General features: G+C 42.6%; 1 protein-coding gene across 4 annotated transcripts in view; it reads left to right on the forward strand.

The window, feature by feature from the left end:
- Window positions 1–12,854, forward strand: part of GRM1 (glutamate metabotropic receptor 1) — a 487,741-nt gene that overhangs the window by 421,435 nt on the left and 53,452 nt on the right. For all 4 annotated transcript variants that reach the window (XM_069769157.1, XM_069769159.1, XM_069769158.1 and 1 more), the window contains exon 6: window positions 11,164–11,332. In XM_069769157.1, coding sequence (XP_069625258.1) covers window positions 11,164–11,332 — 169 coding nt within the window. The remainder of the gene's footprint in view (window positions 1–11,163; window positions 11,333–12,854) is intronic.

The following is a 12,854-nucleotide window of genomic DNA, read 5'->3' on the forward strand; positions in this document are numbered from 1 at the left end:
AGATAAGATAAGGCAAGATATGTGGACGTGTCTCCCTGCCACACCATGAGCACGTCGTCCACATATCTACCATACCAAACTATAGTCATACCGAAAGGATTGTTATTAGTGATGTGTGAGCACTAAAATGCTCAGGTGCTCATTGCTCGGGATGAGCAAATTGGTGCTCAACCCGAGCAACGAGTCCAATATAAGTCTATGGGAAACTCAAGCATATTTGTGAACAAAAAGGAAAGAAATCCTCCGCACAGCTGCTATATAGTTAGATTCTGTTCGTCAAACAACCCAAATCACTAAGAGAGCCGACATAAAAATACCTTTTTAAATAGAAATGGGGTGCAGCCTCCAAAGTAATACACTGTAGTCCATGAAAAGGTAGAAAAGAAGTGCACTTACCCGTATATAGTAGTCATAATTTTTATTCGGACATATTACAAAGCATGCAGGGGGGGGATGTGAAAAAAGCGGACAAGCATATTTGTAACCGCAACCTCCGGCGGTCTGCAGAGAGACTAGAAATTGCAGAAATGGCTAGGAACAGTGCTCAAATGACATGTGAACAGCATAAGGAAGACCCCTGGAAGCATTTCTGACTCCCAGGTCACTGCTGTGAACAATGTTGTCACAGTCTTACGCCAACTTTTATTTTCCTGGGAAATATGTTAATGAGCATCCTTTCCAGGGTAATAACTTGTATATAAGGCAAAATAAATAACCAAAAACAAAAATGCTCCTCCACACTCTTTTGGCTATTTTACAACAGAATCTGGCCATGTGGTGTGTGACACATCAGCAGACTCATCTTGTTTTATTTATGAAGGAGGGACTCTGAAAGCCACAAAGCCTATTTTTATAGGGCCAACAGGTGGCCTTTACTATTCTTAAAGGGCCAGCAGTCAGCCCTCACTATTCTTCGAGAGCCATCAGCCAACTATGTTTTGTTGTTCCCATTATTAAACAGGGGGTCTCCTACACTGTTATTGTGTATGCAGTGAGTGGCAGGGCTGCCCAAAATTAAGATGCATCACAATACCCCTTTGAAGAGATGTACAGGAGGGCCTCCTGAAAATAATGTTCCCATTATTAGGAAGTGGGTCTCCATACTGTTTACCTGTGCAGTGAAGCAACAGCTGCCAAAAATTTGGAGGAACTCTAATGCCCCTTGGAAGAGACGTAGCGGTCAGAGGGCCTCCTGAAAACAATGTTCTCATTATTGGTGTTGAGAAGTCTGCCCCAATCCAGCCCTTGTTCAATTTTATAAAAGTCAGCCTGTCAGCATTTTCAGTTGACAGGTGGGTGTTGCTTATCAGTTATAATTCCACCAGTTGCACTAAAAACCCTCTCTGACAAAACACTAGCAGCAGGGCAGGCCAGGACCTCCAAGGCGTAGAGGGCCAGTTCATGACACGTGTCCAGCTTGGATACCCAATAATTATAAGGCACAGAGGAATCATGGAGGATGTTGGTACGGTCAGCAAGGGACTCCCTCAGCATCTTCCCAAACTTTGCACTCCTTGTGAGAGTACCCTGTGCCTTAGGGCCTGTGTGATGAGAGTGTCTAAGAAAACTCTCCCAGAACTTTGACAGTGTTCCTCTGCTGGACTGGAGTTGTGTCTCTCTCACCTGTACTCATTGTTTGTCTAACAAACAATGACCTCTGTCGCCAGCATTTTCAGATAGGAATTTTTTAAATAATTCCGCAACAAGGGGCCTTCTGGTACTGCCCCATTTTAGTAGACCTGTCTGCCTTGGGAATAAGAGATAGTAAGCTCTCCTTGTAGCGTGGATCTAGAAGTGTCACCAACTAGTAATCACTGTCACCAAAAATTTTGAGAATGCGAGGGTCATGGGAAAGGCAGTGAAACATAAACTCAGCCATGCGTGCCAGACTGTTAACAGGCAAGACTTCTGTGTCCTCACCAAGGGGAAGTCTGACCATGCTCTCCTCCTCCTCCCTGTCCTCAGGCCATCCACGCTGAACAGACGATATGACATTTGTGCAGGTAGTACCGTCTATAGCACATGAAACTAGCTCCTGTTCCTCCTCCTCCTCTTCCTCATTGTTACCCAATCCATGTTGGGATAAGATGAGGCTGGGTTGTGTGTAATCACCCTTTATGGTTCTTTGCTCCATCTCATCGTGCTCTGCCTGCAATGCATCCTCTTTGATTGTGAGCAGAGAGCGTTTCAGAACACAGAGAAGTGGGATGATGACACTAATTATGGCATCATCGCCGCTCATCATCTTGGTGGAGTCTTCAAAGTTTTGGAGAATGGTACATATGTCTGACATCCATGTGTTGAGTCTGAGCTGAATACCGATGGCCTGTTGATGCTGGAGGTCAACAACTGCCCTCGTCTGCTCACAAATCCTTTCCAACATCTGCATTTTTGAGTTCCAATGCATGGGGTCATCACACACCAGTCGGTGAGCCGGAAGTTGCAAACGCTACAGAAGCAAGGCAAGAGCAGTGGAAGCTGTAGCTGACTTTCTAAAATGGCCACATAGGCGGCGTACTTTGAAAAGCAGATCCGGCAGCTCCGGATAGGTTTTGAGAAACCACTGAACAACCAGATTAAGCACATAGGCCAGGCATGGTACATGTGTGAGCTCGCCTTGCCTCAGAGCCACCACAATTTTCCGGCCATTGTCACACACGATCCTGCCTGCCTTTAGTTACAGTGGTGTCAGCCACAGATCTGCATGCTCTTTCAGAGCTGTCTACAACTCTTCAGCATTGCACGGTTTGTCACCTAAGCATATTAGCTTCAGCACAGCTTGTTGCCGCTTGGCTGAGGCAGTGCTGTAGTGCTTCCAGCTTGTGACTGATGAGGTCATTTCAGAGATGGAGGCTGAAGAGGAGGAGGATGAAGTGCAGGAGCTGTAGACTTTGGGGGCAACCCTTATTGACCTAGAGCCTGCAATCCTTGGCATCGGGAGGATGTGTTCCATCCCAAGGTCTGACTGGGTACTGGCTTCCACTATGATAACCCAGTGTGCTGTCAGCAAGATGTACTGTCCACAAGCACTTGTCCACGTGTCTGTGGTGAGGTGGACTTTCCCAGGAACTGCATTGTTGAGGGCACGGCTAATGTTGTCGGACACGTGCTTGTGTAATGCGGGGACGGCACACCAAGAAAAATAGTGGCGGCTGGGGACCAAGTACCAGAGGACAGCTCCACAAGCCTAAATGGCAACATTTTGAGCACAAGCAATTGCGAAATATCAGAATTTAGTAATATGGCCTGTGGGGCTTTGGCTGCGTATTTGCGCTTGTGTTCCAAGAAGTGGGGTATGGACAACTGAACACTGCCCAGGGACACGGACTTGGACGTGCTTGCTGATTGTGATAGTTGAGTGTGTGCAATGACAGGTGCAGGACAGGAATCATCTTCGCATGCACCATGGACAGGGGATTGGCTTGCATGCACAACAGCAGAAGAAGCAGTGGTGTCACCCACAGACACTGTTCTTGGACCCTGGAGTTTGGCCCACAAAGTCGGGTGCTTTGCTTCCATGTGCCTGATCATGCTGGTGATGGTCAGGCTGGAAGTTTAGCTACCCCTGCTGATGCTGGCCTGGCAGGTGGTGCAAATGACCTTTTTGGGGGTTATCGGCAGACTCTTTAAAAACAAGCAGACTCGGGAAGACCTAACAGTTGGACTGGCAACTTCCGTTGTATTGGTGTTATGGGGAATGGTTGCCCGCCTTCTTTCTGTGGCCACCACAATGCTTCTTCCTGCCTGTTGGGGTGCCATGCCTCCCTCTCCCTGTGTGCTGCTGTCCTCGCTCTGCATGTCCTCCTGCCAGGTTGGGTCAGTTACTATATCCACCACCTTGTCTTCCACTTCCGCACCCTTATCCTCCTCTTGACTTTCTGGCAACTGTGTCTCATCATCATCCACCTATTGTGACACTTTCCCTCCATCACCTTCGTGTGACCGTGGCTGCTCAAATGTTTGGGCATCGCTACATACTCCTCTTACCTCACTTCAAGTGGACCTGGTGAGAGGCCCGAATCTGAAAATGGAAAAGTGAACAGCTCTTCGGAGTGCCCAAGTGAGGGATCAGATGTCTCCGGGCACTCGGCATGGTGGGAGGAAGGAGGATCAGGGTGAGGAATATGCGGTTCAGACTCATGGCTACTGAGACTTGACCATGTGAAAGACACGGTGGTGGTGGTGGCAAAGTGACTGGAAGCATTATACGCTATCCAACCAACAACTTTTGACACTGCTCTGTGTTCAATAGTGATGTGCTGCGGTCTCCTAGTAATTGGGACAGGAAGGTTGGGCCGGAAGATGTTGCTGTTTGTTGTGGCACAATTTCAGCTTGCCCACGGCTTTAGCCTCTGCATGCACCATCATAACCATCACGTCCAGTTCCCTGTCACTTGTTATGCACCTTGCCCATTTTAAATGGAGGACAATATTTTCCACGTTCACTACAAATGGCTGAATTTGGAGCGAACTTATATGTGATCCATGTGACGGACAAACCACAGTTTTAAATAGCTGGCCTGTAGGTAACGATTTTTACCAGCAAGCTGGTGTCAATAATTTCGCTAACACTCTGCAACAAAATTTAAATGGAGGCCAGAAATCGCAGAATTTTGAGCGCAATTATGTGTGATCCATGTGACTGACAAACCACAGTTTTAAATAGATGGATTTTTAGCTCTGTAACATGGAAAGGATCTGGCTGCATTCTGCAGTGCCAACAAGCAAATGAAGCAGAAAAACGGTGTTCTTTGGATTGCTATTTAAGCAAATAATCAGGATTAAGATTAAAAAAAATGATTCCTGGTCCCTGATACCTGGGGCTATGTCTAGAAACATCTGTCAAAGCAGCAGCAGACAGAACTGGAATGGACCCTCTTGCTATATGCACTGCAGTCTGCCACATACACTGCTTGCCTGCCTAGCACTGATGTCTATGCAGCTGGATTAATCCTCAGAAGGACTGTTAGTTGAGATGGATATGTGTCTAATATATTGTGGTATACCTACACTAAGACACAATCAAATCTCTCTCTAGCTCAACAGCAACTCTCCCTACACTTCCTGATTCTGGAGTAGACTGTGATGAGCATGGCAGTGCCAGGTCTGATACAGACCTGATGACGCTGTGCGGCCAGCCAATCATTGTAATGCAACAATCAACATGGCTGCGGCATTACAGTGTTTGGCAGACAATCCCTGCATATTCATTGGCACATTAAATAGCGCCAAACATGCAGGCCGGGGACCCGAGCTCCCGCTGAGCAACCCCAGGAATACTCTGCGAGCTCAGATCATCTCGAGCAGTGAGATGCTCGGGCGAGTACCGAGTAGTGGCGAGCATGCTCGCTCATTGCTAATTATCAGAAAAAATAAAAAAAATAATCCCACCAGGAAACAAACGAAAGAAGGGGAAAATTTAGAGCCCATCAGGGCACCAAGAATTTGAAGAGAAAAATGTTAATAGAACATAAAAAAATAAGAAAAATCAATAGCATTTCCAGGTCATGATTTTGAACTTGTCTCTAATTTTGAAGTATGCGATAAAAATAATAAAAATGATAAGGAAACTAAAATAATGCTAAACCTGAAATATACTTCTATAATATTAAATACTTTTTCCTATTTTCTGCTTTCTAAAGATCATTCCTTTAGTTAAATGCATTTCATCTCCAAAAAATTTAGCATATCAGGATATGTAATTTTTTTTCTGAAAAGCTGACCTAATATGTATACATTATAATCTAGTAAATCATTTCTAAAATGATATAAAATACATGATGTATTCAGCAGAGAGCAAAATATGTTGGAATTAGTATACAGAAAATGAGGCATTTCAATTTCATAAAGTTGGGATGTTTTTCCTCTGTAATGAAAATTTATACAATTTTTCGATCTGTTCCATATTTTTCACTTAAGCAATAATCGTGATTAATGCAAACAACCTTTGCTTCTCTGTTCCAATTCACTTTGCATGAACGGTACACTACACATATATAGGCTTATCACATTATCCCGATGTAGTCACATCTTAAATCATTTTTTACCTAGACATTGGCTGGTAGCAGCTTCACTCTGCAGGTGGGGAAGTTCGTTTCTCTACACAAGCATTGGTATCAGTAATTAGTTTTGGCACAAAATAAAAAAAATGGACCCTTTATCCAATTTTCATCCATTTTTTTTGTCCAGGTGACCATTTCCACCATCAGTGTTGCGTTACTTTATCTTATATAAAAAAAAATTAAGCTTCTTTTACCTACTAAACTGTAAAAACGGATAGTAAACAGATGAAATTCAGGTGGTAATGGCCTCCATGTGCTAATAGTGTTGCTATTGACGTGCATTGTCAAGTTTGATCCTTGACTCAAATCAAAATGGAGCTATCTTTTTTGTGGCATTTGGTCACAGGAACATGTAGACTATGATTGGTATGTGTTTTATCTGTGAAGAACATAGATGAAACACATATGTCACAAACAAACATCCGAATGAAGCTTTAGCCTGAGAACTTTTGGGGATTAATGTATGCACTTTCCATGCTTTCCATGTTACACTGGGTAACCTAACTTTCAGCTTGAAGCTGCTGAGGGATGATCAATAATATTAATTAGAGATGAGCGGATCGATATGTAGGACTCCAGTCCAGCGTCCTGGTCAATGGTACCTGTCAGTAGTATTATGATTAACTTTAACCACTATTATCTGTGTGACTGGTTTCCAGATTGAATAATTACTCATAACTGTACCTAACTAGGGCTAGAAGTTTCCACACCTGAAGTCATTATGTTAATGAGTGATATCTGATTTTACATAGTAATAAGAATAATTACTCATAAGTCATAACTGTATCTAATCATATCTGCAAGTTTCCAGATTTAACTGGATTTCCTACTATCTTTATTAGGTTTTTCCGTTTCTTTCTAGCCCCTCCCTTTCCCTGTTTAGTATTTTTTAAGAGTTGGTGCTAGTTCTAGTTCATTCAGTACCAGCAACCTCTCTGCTTTCTTTTATGTAGCATGTTGCATGGCACTTAAAATGCTTTGTTCTAAAATACTTTTTTAATACTTTATGGAATAAAAGTTATTTTTAAACCATAACATTTCATACTATTTCATTTTGGATAAGCATCTATAGCTTTTTTTAAATGCCGGCATTAGCAAGTATCTACTGTTACTACCTCTTTCATAGTTTGACTTGTCTAACTGAAAGAACAATGATGGACTGTCGTAGAAATCTAGCAATTCTGAAGATGGCTTTTGCAGACTTTCTTTCCAATAGATATTCTGCTTAGCAGGCGCCAGGCAATGCTCCAGTGTGTTCACCCATTCACCCCTGTATGGGGATCTAGGCTTTTCTATGAATCAGGGGTGGGCATATCATTGGTGCAATAAGTCCAGAGGTATGGAGGCCCACTTCCTCCTTCAAAGCCACAAGCAACTTTTGTCATAGACAGAGCAATTGGCTACAAAGAGCCCATACCTGTGGTTTGACTTTAGGATCACATGTTTTTCTCTCTCGTTTATTTTCTTATTTGCTTTTACAGCTGCTGCTTGACATTGAGTACTGCTGCTTAGCTTACTTCTAATCAGAATAGCAAAGCCTTTTTTCTGTTCTGTTTTCCACATTTCATTTAATTTATTGTACAGTATATGCAGCAATGCAATTACCGCAACCTAGTTGCATTACTCGACATTTATCAGCATGAATATTCATCTGCCATGTTTTTGACAATAGTCTGTTTCTCCACCTCTTTCTGTAATATTACACAATACAATCAAGATGATTTATTTTTAATAGTAACAATAATAATATTATTTCTATAGCGCCAACATATTCTGCAGCACTTTACATTTTAGAAGGGACTTGTACAGACAGTAGACATTACAGCATATCAATAAACACATACAGTGCCTACAAGTAGTATTCAACCCCCTGCAGATTTAGTAGGTTTAATAAGATGCAAATAAGTTAGAGCCTTCAAACTTCAAACAAGAGCAGGATTTATTAACAGATGCATAAATCTGACAAACCAAAAAGTTTTGTTGCTCAGTTAAATTTTTATAAATTTTAAACATAAAAGTGTGGGTCAATTATTATTCAACCCCAAGGTTTAATATTTTGTGGAATAACCTTTGTTTGCAATTACAGCTAATAATCGTCTTTTATAAGACCTGATCAGGCCGGCACAGGTCTCTGGAGTTATCTTGGCCCACTCCTCCATGCAGATCTTCTCCAAGTTATCTAGGTTCTTTGGGTGTCTCATGTGGACTTTAATCTTGAGCTCCTTCCACAAGTTTTCAATTGGTTAAGGTCAGGAGACTGACTAGGCCACTGCAACACCTTGATTTTTTGCCTCTTGAACCAGGCCTTGGTTTTCTTGGCTGTTTGCTTTGGGTCGTTGTCTTGTTGGAAGATGAAATGACGACCCATCTTAAGATCCTTGATGGAGGAGTGGAGGTTCTTGGCCAAAATCTCCAGGTAGGCCGTGCTATCCATCTTCCCATGGATGCGGACCAGATGGCCAGGCCCCTTGGCTGAGAAACAGCCCCACAGCATGATGCTGCCACCACCATGCTTGACTGTAGGGATGGTATTCTTGGGGTCGTATGCAGTGCCATCCAGTCTCCAAACGTCACGTGTGTGGTTGGCACCAAAGATCTCGATCTTGGTCTCATCAGACCAGAGAACCTTGAACCAGTCAGTCTCAGAGTCCTCCAAGTGATCATGAGCAAACTGTAGACGAGCCTTGACATGACGCTTTGAAAGTAAAGGTACCTTACGGGCTCGTCTGGAACGGAGACCATTGCGGTGGAGTACGTTACTTATGGTATTGACTGAAACCAATGTCCCCACTGCCATAAGATCTTCCCGGAGCTCCTTCCTTGTTGTCCTTGGGTTAGCCTTGACTCTTCAGACAAGCCTGGCCTCGGCACGGGAGGAAACTTTCAAAGGCTGTCCAGGCCGTGGAAGGCTAACAGTAGTTCCATAAGCCTTCCACTTCCGGATGATGCTCCCAACAGTGGAGACAGGTAGACCCAACTCCTTGGAAAGGGTTTTGTACCCCTTGCCAGCCTTGTGACCCTCCACAATCTTGTCTCTGATGGCCTTGGAATGCTCCTTTGTCTTTCCCAAGTTGACCATGTATGAGTGCTGTTCACAAGTTTGGGGAGGGTCTTAAATAGTCAGAAAAAGCTGGAAAAAGAGATAATTAATCCAAACATGTGAAGCTCATTGTTCTTTGTGCCTGAACTACTTCTTAATACTTTAGGGGAACCAAACAGAATTCTGGTGGGTTGAGGGGTTGAATAATAAATGACCCTCTGAAAAGACTTTTCACAATTTAAAAAAAAAATAAACAAAGAAATAACATTATTTTTTGCTGCAGTGCATTTCACACTTCCAGGCTGATCTACAGTCCAAATGTCACAATGCCAAGTTAATTCCAAATGTGTAAACCTGCTAAATCTGTAGGGGGTTGAATACTACTTGTAGGCACTGTAGATCAAGACAGATACCAAAAAGAATGAGGGCCCTGCTCCCAAGCTTACAGTCTATGAGGAAAAGGGGAGACACAAAGGGTAGATGTTAACAATTGCTTTCATTGTTCGGACCAGCCAAAATGTAAGAATCAAGTGCTCATGTAATGCTGCATGAATCGGTTATCCGCATAAGTATGTAACAATACAGACACAGAGGGCTATTAAATGCATAAAGCATGTGAGAAGTTGATGCGAGGAACTTGGTTATGGTAAAAAATTTTGAATGGACCACACAGGGTTAGTTAGGTTAATGCGTCGATACGGTAGGTTAGTCTGAACAAAAGCGTTTTTAGGGCACGCTTAAAACTGTGAGGATTGGGGATTAATCATATTATCCTGGGTAGTGCATTCCAAAGAATTGGCGCAGCATGTGAAAAGTCTTGGAGACGGAAGTGGGAGGTTCTGTTTATTGAGGATGTTAACCTCAGGTTATTAACAGAATGAATGGAGAGCACAAGTAGGGTGGTAGACTGAGAAGAGGGAGGAGATGTGAGTGAGGTTAATAAGTTTGTACTGAATTCTAAAGTGGATGGGTAACCAGTGTAATGACTGGCACAAGGTGGAGACATCGGTGTAACAATTGGTGAGGAATATGATCCTTGCTGCAGCACTCAAGACAGATTGGAGAGGGAGAGTTTGGTAAGAGGGAGACCGATTAGTAGAGAGTTACAATAGTCCAGACAAGAATGAATAAGAGAAACAGGAAGAGTTTTTGCAAAGTCGAAAGTAAGAAAGGGTTGAATTTTAGAAATGTTTTTGAGGTGCAGATAACAAGAGCAAGACAGGGATCGGATGTGGGGGGGTGAATGAAAGCTCAGAATCAAGTATGACCCCAAAACAGCGGGAATGTTGCTGGGGAGTAATGGTGGAACCACACACGGAAATGGCAATGTCAGGCATAGGTACATTAGTAGAGGGAGAAAACACAAGGAGTTCCGTTTTTGACAGATTCAGTTTCAGATAGAGGGAGGACATGATGTTACAGACAGCGGTAAGACAATCACTGGTGTTTACTAAAAGGCAGGCATGATGTCAGGAGAAGAAGTGTATAATTGGGTGTCATCAGCATAGACATGGTACTGGAAATCAAATCTACTGATTGTTTGACCAAAAGTGGCAGTATACAAAGAGAAGAGAAGGCCTAGAACCGATCCTTGAGGAACACCAACAGTAAGGGGAAGATGAGAGGAGGAGGAGCCAGCAAAAGATACGGTGAAAGAGTGGTCAGAGAGATAGGAGGAGAACCAGAAGAGAACGGTGTCCTTGAGGATGGAGTGGTGCATAGTGAGGAGGAGCTGATGATCCACAGTGTCGAATGCTGCAGAGAGATGCAAGAGAATTAGCATGGAGTAGTGACCAGTAGATTTAGTTGTTAGTAGATCATTAGAGACTTTAGTAAGGGCAGTTTCAGTAGAGTGTAAAGGGCGGAAACCGGATTGTATATTACTATAAAAACAAACGCAAATAAGATAAATTAACTACTGGCAAATACATTCCGCTCAGGACAGAATACATGAGGGTTTACTTGAATGAGCATTGACTTTTAAAACCATGGTATAGTTAATGAATGAAAGTATGGTAAGAAGATATTCTAAATGAAAAAATAATTTCTTTCCAACTTTAGATATGATATCATGAATCTTCAATTCATTGAGCCAAACCGCTACGATTATGTTCTTATAGGAACTTGGCATGAAGGAATTTTAAATATTGATGACGATATGATACAAATGAATAAAAGTGGAATGGTGCGTTCTGTATGCAGTGATCCTTGTTCAAAAGGACAAATAAAGGTAAGTTTATGCAAAATAATTTTGGTCTGTTATCAATATGAAAAATAGGTCAAACACAAATATTTCTAATAAAAAAATGTAAATATGCTGATTTCACATTTTTTTATGAATGTACGGATTATCACAAGGTGTCAAATTAGTTTTTTGGGTTAATGTAAATAATAATTAGTGATGAGCGAATATGCGCGTTACTCGAGTTTCTCCGAGCATGCTCGGGTGGTCTCTGAGTATTTCAGCGTGCTCGCAGATTTAGTTTATGTCGACGCAGCTGCATGATTTGTGGCTGCTAGACAGCTTGAATACATGTGGGGATTGCCTAACAAACAGGCAACCCCCACATGTATTCAAGCTGTCTACCAGCTGCAAATTATGCAGCTGCGTTGACATAAACTAAATCTCTGAGTACTCTGAAATACTCGGAGAAACTCGAGCAACAAGCACACTCGCTCATCACTAATAACAATCACTGCATAAATAAAGTTCCAGAACTTCCTATAATGCTTTATTATGAATTTCCTCACTGTTTTCAAGATATTAGCTGTCAGTGAATCAGAACAGTGAAGACCGTGAAGGAGAAGTAGACAATTGTATCCAAACATTATCATGGACTGATACTTGGAAGAGAGTTTTGCACAGCTGCTGCAGATGTATTTAGCTCAGAGAATATTATTTAGGCTGCGACCACATATATCCTGGGTTTAATTGTAGTTTCAGAAACACCAAATTGAAACTGTTGGAGGAAGTGAAACAATTGTTTTATTATGGGATCGTTCTCACATGTACGGCATGTCAGGCTTTGTGTTGAACTGTTGAATTGAGGGTTTGGGAGATGATCACAATGTATTAAGTAATACCATGACCTGGACTGGCAGTAAATGGGGTAATGGCCCGATGACAATTGAGGCATTTTGGCTAAAAAAAAAATGACACTCCCAGACTTATGCTGCATACGCCGTATTTTTTGGACTATAAGATGAACCGGACCATAAGATGCACCCCAAATTTTGGGATGGAAAATTGCAGAATTTTTTTTTTATAACATAGGGGTCCATCTTATTGTCCGAATTTAAGAGTATCCTACCTGAGGGCCAGCAGTGGTAGAGCGTGGTCACAGGAGGCATGGTCCCTTCCTCAGGAAGCCGTGGTGGCAGAAGTAGGGCAATACTGCAGTCTCGGGGTGCAATGTTGCGGGTTCGGTGTTGGTGGTGAGGTAGAGCATGGAGCAGGGTCCCTTCCTCAGGATGTCGGTGGCAGAAATGTAAATAAAAAAGAAGTCTAGCACTCATCTTCAGCAAACGTGGAATAGATTTATTTGTAGCACTTGAAACGTTTCAGTGCAAAGGGACTTTCATCAGTCACGTGCTAATGATAGCCAGTAGGGCTGTGTTCATGGGAAAAGAAACAGTACCCAATCAATGTACAAAGACGCCGCCACTCTATAGGGCACAAAGGATAGGAGTAATATAACTTAGGCAGAATGCTAATATGGTGGGGCGATGACCACCTATAAAGTAAAACACCT

Source organism: Ranitomeya imitator, chromosome 5, assembly GCF_032444005.1.
Source record: "Ranitomeya imitator isolate aRanImi1 chromosome 5, aRanImi1.pri, whole genome shotgun sequence".
In the NCBI taxonomy this organism is placed as follows: Eukaryota; Metazoa; Chordata; class Amphibia; order Anura; family Dendrobatidae; genus Ranitomeya; species Ranitomeya imitator.